Below are 19479 nucleotides of genomic sequence, written 5' to 3'. Positions count from 1 at the left end.
GACCGTGGAGGAAACCCAGGAGTTTGGGGGCAGTAGGTTTCCTTGTAGACTTCAGCGGCAGCCTGGTTCTACACTATACTTCCCTGAAGTAGATGGACGGGGCCAGTGACAGGGACAGTCAGGACTGACTCCTGAGTGCGGAGCCCCTGAGTATCAGCTGGGGGACTGTCTGGTTCCATTTCCAGGTCAAGGGAGACTTGGGGGAGGACTTGCTGGGGGGTGGGGTGGGAGGCTAGATAGTTATGACTGACTCAGCTCTGAGCCTGCTCTGATTTAGTCCCATATAGGACCCGGGACCTATAACTCCAAGGATACGTGCTTCAGTAAGAAGTTTCTGGAACAGAAGTTGGGCACGGGCTGGGCTCGGGCCCAAGAAGCCACTCGGCTGACCCAGCTACCTCACTTCCAGTACCAGTCCATCATGAAGGAAAGGCAGCAGCAGGTGAGACGTGGAGCACGGTCCTCCCCACCTCCAGGAACCAGGCTTCCTGTCCTGACGGCCATTCCTTCAGAGTCCCGGTGGACATAGCTTCCTCTTGGAGAGCACCATCATCTTGGGCTCCTTCCTGGCCGGACCTTCCCTGGTCTCTTCATCCTGCCGTCTCTTCTGTTGGGGCAGGTGCACAAGCTGGGGCCTGGCTCCTACAACTTCAAAGACTTCCTAACCCAGCTGCAGCAGAGACCACAGAGCAGGCGCGGACTGCTCAGCTCCGGGGAGACCCGCTTCCGAGGACTCATCGGGGTAGGTGCTGGTGTCCCCCGGGCCCTCTGTCCTTGGCGGGAAGAGTGCGGCAGCTTTGATAGTTTGGGGAGCACCCTTCTTTGAACATGTCTCTTCCAGAAGGGATGGATGTGGTTCACCTCCAGGTCTCAGACGAAACCTAGAATATATATAGTAGAAGCTCAACAACCAATTTGCCCACTCAGCCGGTCAACCAGGAAATAATGATGCAGCAACAATGGAATGCATGTTCTGAACTAGGCCTCGCGGGGGTGGGGGTTGGGGTGGGGTGGGGGGAGTCCTGCAGCTGGTCGGGGTGCTGAGGGGGAAATCACACAAGGAAGGAGAACGCTGTGAGGTGGTGTTCAGAGAGCAGTCTGGGAAGGGCCCTCTGGAACAAAACAGAGGGGACTCCGATACCTGACTCCTGTGCTAGAACGTTCCTGGAAATGGGAACAGTATAGGCCAAGGACCAGAGGTGGGAATATGCTTGGCTAGTTAGAACAATAGACAGCCAGGTTAGAGAGAGAGCTGGTGAGGTGGGAAATGAGGGGTCCGGAGTGAAGGCTGTAAGGAGGGCCTTGCAGCCGAGGGAAGGCCTTCAAGTGTCCTCCTGGGTGTTGTGAGAGGACACTGAGGTCTGGGGAGGCCAAGGACTTGACTGACAGGTTTCCTGCATGTTGATTGCAGGGGCTGCCACTTGCTTTGGATCAAGTCAGCACAGTTAGGGGCCCAGCTTCCTAACAATGGGGTTTTCTCTGGAACACACTATGGCCCTCTGAGCCATGGGAGGAAGCAAGACCCATCTCATTCTTCTGGGGCCAGACAGGGTGGTCTGATTTTCCATGTGCAGGTCCCGCCTCCTCTGCTAGGTCTGGCCCCCCTAGGGTCTGGTTGCTGGGCCCAGAGGTGAGGTGGGCTGCATCATCTGCGTAGCTGCAGTGCCACCATGTGGCTGCAAGGTGCATATCACCCAAGACAAGCCCCACCTCCCTGCTCCACAGATGAACGCTGCTCACTGTACTTCAAAAAACCAACTTCTGAAGCTAATCCAGGCCTCTGATACTATCCTAACCACAGTTCCTCTGCCCCTAAAACTTTCAGTCACCACACCCCGACTTGTGTGATGGGTCCCACTATGTGCCAGGCCCTGGGCAGAGGGCTTTGTAGACATTCTGCTTTATCATCCTTCCCTGCAGGAAAGTATTACCATCTCTGCGTTAGTCCCATGGTCCATGAGGCTCAGAGGCCCAAGCTCCCCCCAGCTAGGAAGCCGCAGAGCCAAGGGTCCCAACCTAGGACTCGGGGTGCTCATCTATCCCAGCCTGTTCACAGCACAGTGAGGAAGCCGGTCACAGAACTGTAGGTGTGGGAGACGTACTCAGCCTGCAGACCAGCTAGCTGCCTGTGTGCTGGGGAGGAAAGTGTGGGTCCCAGGAGAGATGGTGTCTGGGGATCTTTGCGGGGTTGCTATGATTGCCCAACCAGAGGCTAGGAAGGGAATCCTGGGGTGTGGGTGAAAGCATTGTTAAGCAAACAAGAGCAGGGAGACCAGGCCAGATGCCAGGTGCTGAGGTGGCAATGTAGCTGGACTTGAGTTAAAGGTGTCGGTGACGGAGGAGGAGGCTCGCAGGTGATGCTGGGTGGTGGGGTGGGTAACACACGCACAATCTGAAAACCTCGTTTCTCTTGAGGTTTGAAACCCCAGGCATTTCTTCCTCAGGTGAGCCAGCACAAAAAGTGTTTCTGTCTCCTGCCCCGCAGAACTATTATCCAGGCCCTGGAAACTACGGGGAGAAGGGTAACCCATACACACGGCTGGAGGAGAATGCCTGGAACCGCTCTCATTCCGAGGGCCTCATGTGTCGGATGTCCAACAAGCAGCCCCCCTTAGCTCACCAGGTACCCCCCTGCCAGGCTCATCCCCCATGGTCCTGGAGGATGACCTCAGGGGCGGGGAGGCTCAAGTCCACCTTGGCCATTCCCCTATAGGCACCTACACCACTTTCGTCTCTAGGGCAGTGGCCTGGGACCTGGGACCTACACCATCAAAAGTGGCATCGAGAGCTATGTGGCACGGTCCACTGGTACTCGTGGCCCCTATGACATTTTCTCTGGTGAACGAAGCAAGCCTGTGCCCTATGGACATTATTCCACGCAGGTATGTGTCAGGGTGGGCGGCGGTGAGGTCCACCGCTTCTGCCAGGGTGGGATATGGTTCCCCATGTTAGGTTAGGTCACAGCCAGGCTTTGCACATCTGATCCTGTGGCTAGCTCTCTGCTCAGCACCACCATGAACTGCACGGATAGACTGATGGTCCAGCAGGCAGGGCTGGTGAGTCAACCGCCAGGCCTGCGGGGGACCCCAAGGGCACAGGTGCAGGTTTCCCGGACACAAACCTAGCTCAGTGAGTGCCAGGGCTCTGGGTGACAGAGCCCCAAAGTGGGAGAGGAGGTGACAGAGGTAGAGATTTCGCTTGCCAGACCCCTTCCCCATCCCATCCAAATCTTCTACGGGATTTCACAGCTTTTTCTGTGTGTTGCTGTCTTCACGCTTACGGCTAAAGGGACCGTGAGCAGGATGAGAGCAGTTCACAGACTAGGTGCAGGGAAACAGCCCACGTGGAACTTCCGGTCGAGGGGAAGGGAAGCACCATCAGCCAGGAGTAGGAGAGAACCTGCAGGGAGCGTTAGTGGGGAACCACTGTGGAGGCAGGTGGTGTTAACAGCGCTAGGAAGGAGATGGTTAAAGTGGAAATAGCTGTGAGACGCTTGGTAAAAAGTCACCATCCTGTGTCCCAAGACGTGGCTGATCTCAGGGCCTCCCAGATCTACTTGCCGCCAAGGCCATGTGCCCAGCACGGCAGGGCCTTGGGAACCATCTGGACCTCCTATACCCCACCCCTCCATCCCCCTCTACCCCCCCCCCATCTCCCCATCTCTCCATGCCCTGTTGCTACTACAACCAGGGCTGGACATGTTTGTTATGAATTATATTTTTAGGGCAATTTTATATTCACAACAAAATTGAGAGACAAACAAGGAGTTTCTGCATACTTTTTACCTCCTGTACCACATACAGACCTCTCCCCCATAAATCTTTGTGGGTTTTTTTTGTTTTTGTTTTTGTTTGTTTGTTTGTTTTGTTTTTCGAGACAGGGTTTCTCTGTGTAGCTTTGTGCCTTTCCTGGAACTCACTTGGTAGCCCAGGCTGGCCTTGAACTCACAGAGATCCGCCTGGCTCTGCCTCCCGAGTGCTGGGATTAAAGGTATGCACCACCACCGCCCGGCAACCCCATAAATCTTTTAAAATGTACGTTCATTTATGTCTTTGGGTGTGCGGGGTTGTTTCCTGGCATGCTTGTGGAGGACAGAAAACAACTTTCAGGAGTCAGCGCTCTGCTTCCACCAGGTGGAAGGAGATCAAACTCCTTGGGTCCTAAGATCCAACTCAGGAGTTCAAGCTTCACTCCAGGCCCTTGACCCATCCTCGTCCCCGCTCCGCTGTCAAAGTCCCACACCAGAGTAGTGCACTTGTCAGTCAAGGGTCCTCAGGCACACGCCATCCTTACCACAAGCAGTAGTTTTACAAACTGATTCTCTTCACGGGAGTCAGTCTATGCACTGGGTTTTCTTTTGTTTAGTTTTTCATTTTCATTTTCTTTCTTTCTTTCCTTCCTTTTTTTTTTTTTAAATCTGGGCACGATCTCATATACCTTTAATCCCAGCATTCTAGAGGCAGAGGCAGTTGGATCTCTGTGAGTTGGAGGCTAGCCTGGTCTATACAGCGAGTTCCAGGCTAGCCAAGGGTACATAGTAGAATCTTATCTCAAAAAACAAAACAAAATAAAAATCTAAAAGATTTATGTATTTATTTATTTATGTATTTATGTATGTATGTATGTATGTATGTATGTATTTATGTATTTATTTATGTGTGTGTGTGTGTGTGTACACCCTGGCATGTGTGTGGACATCACAGAGCAACTCCTGAAGTGAATCCTTTCCCCAGGGAGCTACCCTGCCAGTCCATTCTGTGAATTTGGACTCTTGTGTTTGGACACAGTAGTTTCACTAGCTGGGGGGAAAATCTGTGCTCAGACTTGGTTTTAAATATTTGAAATACCATCCCTGACTGGCACAGCGGGTGCTGAGTAAGTGAGAGAAAGAAAAGAAAGGCATGGATAACGGCCGGCCACGTGGCAGTGTGTGCACATGCCGGCCTGGTGCCAGCACAGTCCGATCTGGCACAGAGAGGTGGGTGGTACCTCGTCAGTGCCACTTGCTTTTCTGTGAGGGCTCTTGAGCCGGTGACCTTCCTGAGACAACATTTCTTTTTCTCTTCCCATTCCTCAGAAAAAGAAACCCCGGGAACCAACGAGTTATAAGAGCTTCGTGGACGAACTTAACTCAGCTCGAAACAAGAAACGTGGGGTTTTTTCAAAATATCCCCGAGAACCGAAAAAACCCACAGAGAGAATTTTTTGGACCACCCTTAGTCAGTACCCCAGAAATATGGTCAGTGTACCCCACGGTCTGTTTTCTCTCTTGGAAGGCAGCTCTCCAGTAGGCTAGGGAGGCTGGGGGAGGTGGGGGCCAGTGGTCAGGTTGGGTGGGAAGCTGTGTCTTTGGCTGCCAGCCTGGCCTTGCCCTGGTCAGCCACTTTCTGAGCCTCGCTTCGCACACCCGGCCTGTGAACACAGCCAGCGTGTGAGCAGCTGTGATCAGGACGACTTTGTAGACCCTGTAGCTGAACCAGGCCACCAGGAAATCCCGGCCAGGGATGTTTTCCTCCCTGCCCTCCCTCCCCTGGCCTTAAAGATCTGGAGAATGGGCAAAGAAGGCCGGGTAGGATGGAGTGTGATAGGGTCCATCCTCAGATTTGCCTACCTGCTCTACCCAGGGAGGGGCCGGGCTGCACCTCCTCAAGGCAGTCCTCTCTGGGGCACAGCGGCCAGTTCTCTGAGTGGGACCTGGCAGCGTCTGCCCCAAGGGAATAAATGAAGTAGAGGAGGCAAAGGGCGTGGACACTCTGACCCCTGCTAAACCACTGTCCATCCTTCTCCCAAGGGAGGTTGGGAGGGACGCCACTTGCATTCCACAGAAGGAAACTGGGGCGCAGACCTTGAAAAGGGTTCGCTGGGTTCCCCAGGAGGGGCCTGGAGACCCTTTATAGGACTTAGTTGTCCGGCTTCAGGGCCAGTGTGCCTCAGTCCCAGGCTGCTGTTCAGAGCGCATCTCTGCTCATCCCAAGGGCCCCTGGGAACCTGTCGAGAGGTGTCTGGTTGGGGGTGGGTAGAGTGGGTGGTATGAGACATGTCCGACTCGAGGGTCCTTCCCTTACCTCATCCTTTGACAAAGGCCCAGTGGTTCTGGACAGATGAGGTCAACTGCCATCAACCCTCAGTTATCCCCCCTGGGCTGAGCTTTCGAGGGCTTCCTCAGTCACCACCCCTCACTACCCCTAGGATATAGCTGGCCCTGGTTCTTGGACTCCTCATGAGACGGAGCAGAAACACGTCAATCGGCCACCATTCCTCCTGGCCTCCAAGCGCTCAGGCAATAAGGCCTACCAGATGATTATGGGAAGCTGGGTGAGTGAGTCTGGGTTAGGGGAGCATGGTGATGGACAGGGAACTTCTTCCACCTCTTCAGACAGTCCCAACCCGTTGTGCCCCTGACACGGAAGCCCCTTGGGCCCGATATTATCTCTCTCTCACCCTCTCGCCATCTTATTTTTCTAGTCGCTTGTTCTCTAGGGTCTCCAGCTTGAGCAGACATGGCAGGCTTGTCAAGGGCCAGTTCAGTGGGCCTGTGCCCAGGCTTCTGAGTGAGTCTGCCTTGGGGAGGAGGGCAGGAAACGACTCTTCTAACAAGTTCCTGGGGTGTGCTATTTTCCTTGCCTGTCGCTGTCACCTGGTAATCCCCCAAAGCCACCTGTGTGGGAGAAAAGGCTTACTCTAATTCCGGGGCTACAGTCAGTCATCGCAGGGGAGTCACGGGGTAGCTAGACACATTACAGCCGCAGTCAACAGCGGAGAGGAATGCATTAACGCATCCATGCCTCCTTGTGTCCAGCCCCCTCTCTATGCTTACACAGTTCACAACCCACACACGGAAATGATGCCACCCACAGTGGGTGAGCCTCCATTAATGTAATCAACAACCCCCGCCCACCCCCCCCACACACACACAAACACACACATAAACACAAACACACACACAAACACACTCACACGCCAACTCAATCTAGACAACTCCTTGTTGAGATCCTCTTCCTGTGCGATTGTAGGTTGTTGACAGTTAACACTGATAAGCACACAGAGGCCACCCTTTGAGAACCAAAGAGCCGAGAGGCTCCACCCACCATACAGCTCTCCCTTTCTCTTCCCTTCCCTGGGCAATGCTTCTCCCTGCTCTCCATTAGTCTTGGGGCTTGGAGGGCAGCTGGTGGAGATGTTAGCTCATTTCTTATGCCCGAGTGAACAAGTCCTCTCCTGTTCCTTTCCCTCCCCGGCTCTTTGCTGTCCCCGGGTGAGTGATGGTGCCCTCAGTTTGGTAGTGTTTTCCAGAACAGGCTAGTCCTAGCATTTGTGAACACTTCTTAAGCCCCTCCCCCGGCAGCTTTTTAGTGCACATTTATCAATCGTATCAATCCAATAATTATGCACAAATCCTAAGCGAACAGTTCCATGAGTCACAAAATTGTCTTAGCCCCCCTCCCCATTCACAGGTTTTGCTTCCTGCCTCCAGCAGAATGGGGAAGCTTTGTCCAGATTTGAACTTGCTGTTTTTAAGATCTTTCCTGATTTGTGACAGTCACTTTTTGCCATTGTGAAACAAAACAAAACAAAACAAAACAAAACAAAACAAAACAAAACAAAACTCTGAGCCAAGTGAACTGAGGGAGGAACCATTTCCTTCGGTTCAGAGGTTTCAATCCACAGCAGCTGACTCCATTGCTTTCTTAGGGTTAGGGTAAGACAGAAACACCATGGTGGAGGAAAACTGCCCCCCCCATTGTAAATGGGAGCAGAGAGAGAAGTTGAGGGGGTTGATAGGGGACAGGGTCCTATTATACTCTTCAAAGGCATGCCCCCAGGAAGCAGCTTCCATGTCTAGGCCTTACCTTCCAGTAGCCATCATAATCCATTCTGCATGATTAACTGGGGACCAAGACTTCGGGGGACACTTCACATCCAAGCCATATTCAAACCAAACTTCATATCCATAACATGGTCTCTCTGAGACACATCTTGCTTTTAATTTACTTGCTTTAGCTTTATTATTCTGTTTCCTATCTCAGCACCCCACATGCCAACCCAATCTAGACAACTCCTTGTTGAGATCCTCTTCCTGTATGATTGTAGGCCATTGACAGTTAAAACCGGACTTTAATGTCATTAACCAACCGCTGAGCTCTCAGAATCTCAAGTCAAATGCTTAGCCTGCAGCTGGACAGCTGTGCTGCTGTCCTGCCGTCCCAGGGCCGGTGCCTGAGGCTCATTTTTGTTGCTGTGATGTAAAAAGCCCTGGTACAAAGCACCTTAGAGGAAAAGCCACTTTATTTTAGCTCACAGTTCCAGACTATCGCCTACCATCTCAGGGCGGGGTGGTGGGTGGGGGTGGTGGAGCGGTGTCGGGTCAAGATGAAGGGAGCTTAAAACCATCACGCCGTGGTCAAGAACAGAGAGAAATACCAACATGTGTGCTGCTCGGCTTATTCTCTCTGCTCCTGTACAGTCCAGGACCCAAACCCAGAATGGGATCGGCAGGTTGGATCTTCCCACATTAATTAATGAAATCAAGACTATCCTCCACAGGCACGCCCAAGGCCAACCTGATGCAGACAGTCTCTTGTGGTGACTCTTCCTAGGTGACTCTAGATTGTGCCAAGCTGACAGTTAAAGCTGACTTTCACAGCCAGCCATGCAAAGTGGAAGGAAGGACTATGTGAGGGCCAGCTCCAGAGGCAGGGCGGGAAGGCCCCCTCTGGACACGCCTGCTTGAGAATGGCCTAGACTGGTCTCCTTACCTCCTATCTTCTCTGTCATGATCTTACTATGCCATCTTGAAAGTTATGTCTTGTCTCTGAGCCTCTCATGGCAGACCCATGGGCAGGATGGCCCAGGCATCATTCAATGGAGAACAAACTGGGTAGCCTGGTGAATGGAGCAGTCCTCTCATAGCTCTGGATGCCGGAAGACCAGAGTCCATACTGCCTATGAAACTGATGGTTTCATGAGAATCCTTCCTTGCCTCTGTGCAGCTTTTGGTGGCCAGAGACCCTTGGCTTTCCCAGCTTATGACTGACCACTCTGATCTCTACTTCTGTGTATGATCATCTCCCCCATTGAGTGCCTTGTCTTACAAGGACCCCTGTCCTATTAGACCAGGGTCCCACCTGCTCCAGTATGACCTCATCTCAGCCCATTATATCTGCAACAACTCAATTCTCCAATAAGGCCACTAAGATTAGGGCTTAAGTACATTTTTGGGGTTGGGGGGGGACACAATTTGATTCATAACAGCTGGGGGGGGCGGTTCTGGGGCCTGAAGGGAGGAGAAAAGGCCTGAGGGCAAGTCTCCAAGCCATGCTCACTAACATCCTGTTGTATTCTCCCTGCACAGAACCCAGTTGGGGTAGGCCGCTACCTCAACACCACGCTAATGGAGACCAAAGACAGCCGGCAGCGATACCGTTCTCTGTTCCTGAACGGACCCAAGCGCTACCTGCAAGACCCAAGCCGAGACCACCTCCTGCAGTGAGTGTAGCTGTAGCTCCTGGAGGGGACTGAGGGGAGGGAGTATGACCCTGGGTGGCCTGGAGGAGGGGCATGCTCGGTTCCCATGCCAGCCACACCCAAGAGACCCCGGAGACATTCAGTTTAGATCTTGGTTCAGCACGTACTGGCTGTGGGAGCTGAGCTGGGCTTTGTGTCCTTCCGCTGTTAAGTGAGCGGATGGCTGAGAAGATGGGGTGATCAGTCTAGGGTGAGGAAAAGGCTCCTGGTTCAGTCCTCTACCACCAGGTTTAGCCCTAGGTGCTCGCATCTCACAGAACCCCAGGTTTTTGGTGTTTGTCAAGGGTTAGTAAAAGTCATTTTAGGGCACCGTGAAGCCTAAGCATGAAGGGCACATGAAACCCCGTGGCAAACGATGAAGTCTCAGATATCAGCAATGGCCATGTTTTATTGATCTAAGAGACTGTTGGCTTAAATAGAATTTCCATGGTAGATTTGCTTGAATTTGATGGAACAAGCACTTTAGAATTCAGTGTTTTCTTTCTGGGAAGTTATGGAATGGACATTATGAGGACCCGGTGCTGGGCACCAGATGATTTGCTCAGAGATCTATTTGTTTGTTTCTTTTCTCATTTTTCATGTGTGTGTGGGTGTGCATGTAAGCATGTTTAAGCATGTATGTGGGTGTGTATGTGCCTATGCATGTGGAGACCTGAGGTTGATATTGAGATTCATTCTTCAGTTCTCTTCCACCTTTTTCATTGAGGCAGGGTCTCCCAATCAAACCCAGAGCTCACTGATACACATGTTCTTGCTGGTGAGCTTGCTCTGGGGATCCCCACTGTCCATTTCCCTAGGTGAGCATTAGAGTTAGGCTACTCTACCCACCCAACATGGGATTCTGGGGATCCCAACTCTGGTCCTCATGCTTTTCTGGCAACCAAGCCCTTTAATTGCTGAGCCATCTCTAGTTTTTTTTTTTTTTTTTTAAAGATTTATTTATTTATTATGTATAGTGTTCTGTCTGCATGTATCCCTGCAGGCCAGAAGAGGGAGCCAGATCTCATTACAGATGGCTGTGAGAGCCACAATGTGGGTGCTGGGAATTGAACTCAGGACCTCTGGAAGAACAGCCAGTGCTCTTAACCTCTGAGCCATCTCTCCAGCCCCATCTCTAGTTTTTAAATGTAATTTATGATGGTATTATTTGTGTAAAAATAGTCTTTCTTGATTTAATCCTTTGTTTGGGGGTTCTTGAGACAGGGCAGTGGAAAGTAAGAGTTTTAATAGATTTCACATGTGAAAATGCTGTTTACTTTCCTCGCCTTCACAACTGATCCATAGTCTGGTTGGAAATAACCAAATTGGGATTCATTTTCCTTCAGGATTTGGAAGGCTTTGCTGCATGCTTTCTAATTCCCAGCTTGGTTCTATATCATTCTGGCTTGTGCATGTGACCTGCATGTTTCTTTCTGGAAACTTCCAGGACCTTCTTTGTCCCTGGTGCTCTGAATCTTCATGGTGATGTGCTGTACTGTAGTCTATTTTCAAGCATTGTGCTGGGCAATTGGTGTGTTCCAGTCATCTGGAAGCTCAGGTCCTTCTCCTCTGGGGAAGTTTGATTTTGAGGTTTTGTCTGTGATGATTTCTAATGCCCCCCTTTTCTTCTCTCTTTTAGAAATTTGTCAGATGTCTTTATGTGGCATTCTTGGGTTTTTTTTTTTACATGTATACATGTATGTAGTGTATGTGTGTGTGTGTATGCATATGAGAATGTGTGTAGGTCCATGTATATGTACATGTATGTGCATACATGTGCACATGTGTGTCAAGACTGAAGTTGATGTCAGTGTCTTGATTTGATTTACCGAGGCAGGGTCTCTCAGTGGAATCTAGAACTCCTGCATCAACTAGTCAAGCTGGTGGGTTAGCTCAAGGACTCCCTCTCCTACCTCCCCTTTCTGCTCCCAAGTACTGTGTGTGTAGCCGGAAGTTTCTCCGGTCTCGCTTATTCCCAAGATCCCAGAGCTGCTTATAAAATAATCATTCAGAGGCTTAGTATTAATTACCAATTGCATGGCCTATGGCAGGCTTCTTGCTAGCTAGCTCTTATAACTTGACCCCTCTCTACTAATCTTTAAGTTGCCTCATAGCCATGGCTTACTTACTTACTTTTACATCTTGCTTTTCCTGGCAGCGGCTGGCGTCAACTCTGCCTCTCCTTTCTCCTTCCACTATCTCTTGGATCTTCCTGCCTGGTTCCATCTTGCCCCGCCATAGGTCAATGCAGCTTTATTTCTCAACCAATCAGAGCAACACATATTCACAGTGTACAGAAAGACATCCCACAGCAGCTGTGATTACAGGAGACTGTCACCACCACCTGAACTCTGAGGATCCAAACTCCTGTCCTCACACTTGGAAGGACTGGAGTTTGGATGAACTTTACACGCTGAGCCATCTCCCTGGCTCCTAGTTTCTTGTTTTCTTTTCTTTTTTCTTCTATGTCTGCCTTTTCTGTTCTTTCTGATAAGATTCCCTGGTCCTAGTTTTCTAGCCCCGATTCTATCATATTTTTAATCTCCAAGAGCCTTTCTGTCTTATCACCTGCTCTTTTTTATTTCACAGAGTAGTTCTGTGCTGTTGACGTAGGATGCTTTCTTATCCAAGGACACTCTCTTAATCAAGGAGATACTACAGTTTTTCCTAAGTGTGTTGTCTCCGGCTCTTCTGGGCTCTTCCTTTTTCTTCCCTTGTTCACTCACATTCAAGAGAAACACACTGCAAATGCCCCTATAAGTCTAATGGGGGAGGGCCTGACGGGATCCATCATTCACCTGTCACGCCTCCAGGGCTTTCCCTGGGACCACTGGGATTTCCTGGAGGAGAATCTTCCGTTCTGGGTGAGGCTGGTGCAGTGTGAGTGCTCTGGGGAGGAAGGCTGGGCTCCTCCTGACGACTGCGCTCCTCCCCTTCCTTGGTCCTCTGCCGTCTGCTGTTGCCAGGGGCCAGCCCCTGCCCGGAACCTTCCCACAAGCTAACCTGCTTGCTGTCTGTGTCAGGTGGGGAAGAAGGAGGTGAGGAGCCAGTGTGGGCTGGTACAGCTCTCCATCTCCATCTTCTCTGTTGGTCTTGGGCCTGCTGTCTGCACTTCCTGGGCCTCCCTGGGGTCTGTGGCAGGGGCTGCATTTCCTCCTGGCCCAGATCTCTCTTTTCATCTTCACAGCCTTCTCTGTCCATTTCCTCACACAGTTACCCCCCCCCCAAAACCCTGAGTCCCCTCATTCCTCCCCTTTCTCTATAGTTTCCCTAGTCTTTAAGAATTCCTTTAAACACATTTTGGTGGATCTCAGGTGGGAGTGGAAATAAATGTACATATCACCTGCAATTTTAGAATAAAAAAGATTTATTTTATGTGTATGAGTGTTCTGCATGGATGTGTGTGCAGCATGTGCGTACTTGGTGCCTGTGGAAGTCAGAAGAGGGCATCGGATTGCTTGAAGCTGGAGATTTCAGATGGCTGTGAGCTGCCGCGTGGGTGCTGGGAACTGTACCCAGGTCCTCTGCGAGAGCAGCAAGTTCTCTTAAGAGCTGAACCCTCTTTCTAGCCCTCCACCATTAAGTCATTAAGGAACACTAATACTTTTAGTGTATAAAAACACTTGTCACCTTTCTGGCCAAGGTGCTTGGTCTTATTTTACACATATTAAACCCAGACCAGAGAGAAGAAGGAAGCGGGTAAGTTGCCCAAAGTCACACAGCTGGTGAGCAGCAGATTGAGGACTAGAAGCCAGTCTGTCCTCTTCTAGGTCGGCGACTATTCTCCCATGTCAGGCCCCTGTGAGGATTTGGGAGCCTAGAAAAAGTCATGCCTGGATGATCAAATGATCAAAGGGGTGTGTGTGTGTGTGTGTGTGTGTGTGTGTGTGTGTGTGTGTGCATGTGGGGAACGGTGTGCATGCACATGTGTGTGCATGTATGTGCATATATGTGAGAGTGGGGTGTGCACTTGTGTGTGCATGCATGTGGGGTCTGGGTGTGAGTGTACAAGTGTGTATATGCATGTAGGGATGTGTGGTGTGTGTGGGTTGCACATACATGTGTGTATGTACATGTGGAAGTGTGGATGTGAGTTCCCGTGTGTGCATGCTCACCACATGTGCATAATACATGTGGGAGTGTGGGGGTGCATGCACATGTGAGTGCATGTGTAGGGGTCAGTGTGAGTGCACATGTGTGTGCATGGATGTGGAGGCTGGAGGTTGGGTGCAGGGAAGCATCCTCATCCGTCCTTACTCCTCAAGGGAGCTGTCGTAGGGTTTCTATTGTGTGAAGAGACACCGTAACCACAGCAACTCTTATAAGGAATTTAATTGAGGCTGGTTTACAGTTCAGAGGTCTAGTCCATTATCATCATGGCAGGAAACATGGCAGCATGCAGGCAGACATGGTGCTGGAGAGGAGCTGAGAGTTCTACATCTGGATCCATAGGCAGCAGGAAGAGGCTGAGACACACTAGCCCTGACCTGAGCGTCTGAGACCTAAAGCCCCGCCCACACACACACATGTGACTCACCTCCACCAAGCATACTCCAACAAGGCCACACCTCCCAACAGTGCCAGTCCCTGAGCCTATGGGGACATTTTCATCAAACTGCCACAGTAGGGCCTCTCAATCAAACTCAGAACTCATAGATATGAATATTCCTGCTAGCCAGTTTGCTCTGGCATCCCATGTCTCTGCCTTTTAGGACTGAAAACAAACAGGCCACCACTCCCACCCAGCACTTACTCATGTGGGGTCTGGGTTTCCAGACTCTGGTCTTTGCCCTTGTGAGGCAAGAGCTTTAACCACTGAGCAATCTCCTCAGCCCCATTACTCAGGATTTCTCTGAAGGTTCTAGGACATGTAGTTAGACAAGGAAAAGAAATAAGAAATACAAATATTGGTCAAGAAGAGAGAAATTATCATGATTTTAATGATCTATGTGTTGATGAAAAATTCTGAAGACAGTTAATTTTAAAACTGTAAAGTCAAGAAGGCAAGTTCAAAAAAAAAGGCAAGTTCAAAGTTAGGTGGTGGTGGTGGTGGTGCACGCCTGTAATCTCAGCACTCAGAAGGCAGAGTCAGGTGGATCTCTGAGTTCAAGGCCAGCCTGGTCAACACAGCCAGGCCTATATAGAGTATATATAGAGAGACCCTGTGTCAAACATACCCTAAAACAGAAAGGCAAGTTCATTAAAGTATGTAATGAGTAATTCCCTCTCCTGACACACTCGTGGCTTGAGAAAAGAAAAGATCCCACTCTCATCAACAGCACCAAGGATGAAGTGGAATGGAGTAAAGTTAATACGGCAGAGTTAACATAAAGACAGTGATTGGAACCTCTACTGAAGGATAGTGGACTCGCATAACCAGGGAGAATACCATGTTCATGGATGAGAAACAGTCATTGAGCCAGGCAGTGGTGGCTCACATCTTTAATCCCAGCACTCAGGAGGCAGAGCCAGGCAGATCTCTGTGAGTTAGAGGCCAGCCTGGGCTACAGAGCGAGATCCAGGACAGGCACCAAAACTACACAGAGAAACCCTGTCTCAAAAAAACAAAAACCAAAAACAAAACAAAAAAACCAAAAAAAAAAAAAAAAAGAAAGAAAAAAAAAGAAAGAAAAAAAAAGAAAAACAGTCATTGTTCTCATTGTACACATTTAATCCCATTAAAAATCACTTCCTAGGGTTGAGGATTTAGCTCAGTGGTAGAACACTTGCCTAGCAAGTGCAAGGCCCTGGGTTCGGTCCTCAGCTCCGGAAAAAAAAAAAAATCACATCCTAGGGGCCTGGAGAGATGGCTCAGCAGTTAAGAGCACTGGCTGCTCTTCCAGAAGACCTAGATTCAATTCCTAGCAACCACATGGCAGCTCACAACTGTTTGTAACTCCAGTTCCAGGGGATCAGACACCCTTACACCAATGCACGCAAAATTAAAAAAAGATTACATCATAAAGATCTGGGCAGAGGAGGACACGATAAATTTATTATAAACTTTATCTGAAAGAGTAAATACATACGAATATTTTGGTAAAAGAATAATGACCCAATTTAAGATACATGGATATTGAGTGAATTAAGCCAGTTTTTTTTAAAATTCTTTTTTTTTAAGATTTATTTATTTATTATGTATACAGTGTTCTGCCTGCACATATCCCTGCAGGCCAGAAGAGGGCCCCAGATCTCATTACAGATGGTTGTGAGCCACCATGTGGTTGCTGGGAATTGAACTCAGGACCTCTGGAAGAACAGTCAGTGCTCTTAACCTCTGAGCCATCTCTCTAGCCCTTAAGCCAGTCTTATAAAAGACAAATATTTGGCCGGGCGGTGGTGGTGGTGGTGGTGGTGGTGGTGGTGGCGGCGGCGGCGGCGGCGGTGGCGGCAGCGGCGGCAGCGGCAGCAGTGCCGCACGCCTTTAATCCCAGCACTCGGGAGGCAGAGGCAGGCGGATCTTTATGAGTTCAAGGCCAGCCTGGACTACCAAGTGAGTCCCAGGAAAGGCGCAAAGCTACACAGAGAAACCCTGTCTCGAAACCCCCCCCCCAAAAAAAAAGACAAATATTGTATATTTTCTCTCATTTGTAGTCCCTAAGGTTTTTTATGGTCGCATAAAATCATGTATGTATATATAAAACTATAGTAAAAGAGAAATTGCCTTAAGGAACAAAGTGGGTAAGTTAAAATGTAGAGGACTGAGGGAAGAGGGATGCAGGGGGCACGTTCAATATCTAATAAATACCTGGAGGACATCTGCTCATTTTATTCTTTTTAAAAACTTTGTGTATGTGTGTGTGACATGCATAGATGGTGGTCAGAGGATAATTTTGGGGGTCAGTTCTCTTTTATCTTTATGTGTGTTATGGGTTATGCGGTTGAACTGGTAGCCAGGTTCATATAGCCATTGAGCCATCCTACCAGCTCAAAGATTGTTTAAAAATTAAATTAGCCGGGCATAGTGGCTCACACCTTTAATCCCAGCACTTGGGAGGCAGAGGCAGGAGGATCTCTGTGAGTTAAAGGCCTGCCTGCTCTACATAGTAAGTTCTAGGACAGCCAAACTATGTACTGAAAACAAAAGCAAAAACAAACAAACAAAAACCAAACCAAACCAAACTAAACAAAACAAAATTAAATTAAAAGATGCATAGGCATATGCTTAGAAAGCTTAATATGAAAAACAAGCAGAAAATTTTTTATTTGCTTATCTGTGCATGTGTAAGGACATGTGTGTGCCCTGGCACATACGTGGGAGTCAGTTCTTGACTTCTGTCATGTGAATCCCTGGGAATTGAACTCAGGTCTTCAGACTTGGCAGCAAGTTCCTTACCTGCTGAGCCATCTCACTGGTCAGAGCATCAAACTTCTGACCACAGTTGTATCTAGAGAAAAAGGCTATGAAAGTTTGTTTCTGAACTGTTTGATTTTTATCAAAATTTTTTGTGTATGTTATTTATTTATTTATTTATTTATTTATTTTTGTTGTTGTTTTGAGATAAGACTTTGTGTAGCTGAGTTAATCTCAAACTCAGTTTGTGGCTGAGGGTGATCCTGAATTCCTGGTCCTCCTGTATCTGTCTCCCAAGTGCTAGGATAAAGATTCTTTTTATAGCCAAAAACAAAAACAAAAAGCCTGCAAATAGAGCAAAACAGGAATTCTTGAAATAGACACAACCTAAGAGTTCTTTTTGCTGGATGGTGGTGGAGCATGCCTTTAATCCCAGCACTTGGGAGGCAGAGGCAGGTGGATCTCTGTGAGTGTAAGCCCAGCCTAGTCTACAGAGCAAGTTCCAGGACAGCTAGGGCTACACAGAGAAACCCTGTCTCAAAAAACCAAAAAATAAAAATAAATAAAAAATAAAAATAAATAAATAAAAGATAGATAGATAGATAGATAGATAGATAGATAGATAGATAGATAGATAGATAGATAAAAGAATTTTTTTTCAGTGCCATCTCCAGGCAGGACTCACCCCCTTTTCTTCTAATCCTCAGTTTTCCAGTCTGTAAGAGGAGAATAATTTATATCCCTACAAGGACATGAACGACGTGAAGCTTAATTAGGTCTTGTGAATGCTACTTAGAGGGTCCCTGGGGATGTCAGCTTGTCTAGCTGAGAAGATTCTCCCTCGGGCTTCCGGGGCATTATTTGGGAAGCCCTGACTCCACCCGGACTCCTGGGACTGGAGGACTGTGCCCCTCCAGGAGGGAGGTCAGGAGGTGTGAGAGAGTCCACATTCTGTGACGCTCTTTCATCAAGTGGTCACTGGCGAAGCCTGCTCTGTCCTGTCCTGGGTGCTTCTGTTTCCCGGTGAGTGGAAATAGTCCCTCACCCACTGCAAATGTCGTCTTCGCCTTCCTAGTTCAACCTCCACATTTTTGCTTTCTTGATGTTTCTGTTAATGGCGGCATGCCCTTATTTTATGGAAGCCCTGCTTCCTCACCCTTAAAAAATATGGAGATACATTTGTTTGATAGAGTCTCTCTGCCCGATCCTTTTCGCTCTCTGTTTTGACTTCCATCTTGTGTTGGAGATTTCCCACGGTGTCTTCTTATCCCTGGCTTGGCATGCCTGTCCCACTAGAAACTCCTCAGGAGGTCCCTCTGTGCTTTCTGATAATGGATGCTGCCACAGAAGAGCAAGTGTCTGTGACCTTGTTGGAGGTGTCTTCTGGTGTCGTTGTTGCTAGGTCTTTGTTCTTGGCCTTGGCCTGAGAAAGCTTTCTTGGGCATCTAAGCCTGGTTGCCCAAGTTCTTCCATGTAAGTGAAGGGGAAGAGGCTAGACTCAATAGTCAGTCATTCAACTTCCATTTAATCCAAATTTTACAGCACGGTGCTCATTGGGCTGCAGAGATGGTTCAGCAGTTGAGAGCACTGGCTGCTCTTGCAGAGGTCCTGGTTTTGGTTCCCAGCACCCACATAGTGGCTCACAGCCATCTGTAGCTCCAGTTCAACGGGATCTAACACCCTCTTGGGGACTCCACGGGCACCAGGCACACACATGGTACATATACATATAGTCAAAGCACTCATACATATAAAATAAAAACAATTTTTTACAAAACAACAATAAAACTAACATGTTGCACATGGGCTGTGCATGGTGGTGCATACCTATAATCCCAGCATTGAGGAGGCTGAGGCAGGAGGATCAAAGTCATCTTGGGCTATATCATGAGCTAATTACAACCTAATTATACATCACAACCCTGCTACTGAATGGATGGATGACAGATGGACAGACAGACAGATAGATGGAGTACTTGGCTGGTGTCATTGTGAACGGAGAACCTCAGTTTCCAAGAATAAATCTTCAGTCTTCAGCAAGCTGAACACCAGCATTCTCTCTCTGCTTCCTGATTGGGGAGACAATGTGACCAGGTGCCTCACCCGCCCTCTGCCACAGAAGAGCCGTTCCCACCAATGTCTTCTCATACGATGGACTATGTCACCAACTCCAAGTCACGGTAAACCTGTCCTTCCTCAAGTCACTTTTGCAGGGACTTCCTTACGGCAGCGAGAAAAGTAACTATATAAACACATCGACCTTTAAAACACCATGTAAACACGCTCCCAGGCACCTCTCTGGCTGCTGAGAGTCGGGTAGGAAACGGACACTCTCCAGGCTTTCTAACTGTTCCTGTTTTCAGTTTCTATTTCATCCCCATTTCCTGCGGCACCTGATGCTGCCAGCGCTCTAGTCTTTTTGAGTGGGAAATTTCTTCGCTTTATCCTCTACTGACTCGGGGCTTGGATCTGCTCTGTTACCTCTTTTCCATCCACTTTTCTACTCACAAAATATTTTTTTTTGCATATTGATTCTTCCATCTGTTTGTTCTCGTGAGTCTATGCTTTAAGAGTTTTGTTTTATTTTTAGAGAAAAGTTTATTCTAGATTCATAGGTGGGAGAGAAAATGCCATGCCATTTGAGTTAAGCTGGCATGCAGGTCAGCCGTGAGGCTAGAAGG

General features: G+C 48.9%; 1 protein-coding gene across 1 annotated transcript in view; it reads left to right on the top strand.

The window, feature by feature from the left end:
- The window catches only part of Lexm (lymphocyte expansion molecule), a 29517-nt gene that overhangs the window by 1490 nt on the left and 8548 nt on the right, over positions 1-19479 (top strand). Inside the window, exons 3-9 of the mRNA XM_028890034.2 lie at positions 278-442; positions 620-742; positions 2486-2623; positions 2739-2882; positions 5078-5239; positions 6190-6315; positions 9353-9486. Coding sequence (XP_028745867.2) covers positions 278-442; positions 620-742; positions 2486-2623; positions 2739-2882; positions 5078-5239; positions 6190-6315; positions 9353-9486 — 992 coding nt within the window. The remainder of the gene's footprint in view (positions 1-277; positions 443-619; positions 743-2485; positions 2624-2738; positions 2883-5077; positions 5240-6189; positions 6316-9352; positions 9487-19479) is intronic.

Source organism: Peromyscus leucopus, chromosome 2 (genome assembly GCF_004664715.2).
Source record: "Peromyscus leucopus breed LL Stock chromosome 2, UCI_PerLeu_2.1, whole genome shotgun sequence".
Classification (NCBI taxonomy): Eukaryota; Metazoa; Chordata; class Mammalia; order Rodentia; family Cricetidae; genus Peromyscus; species Peromyscus leucopus.
This window is presented reverse-complemented; position numbering and strand designations above follow the sequence as displayed.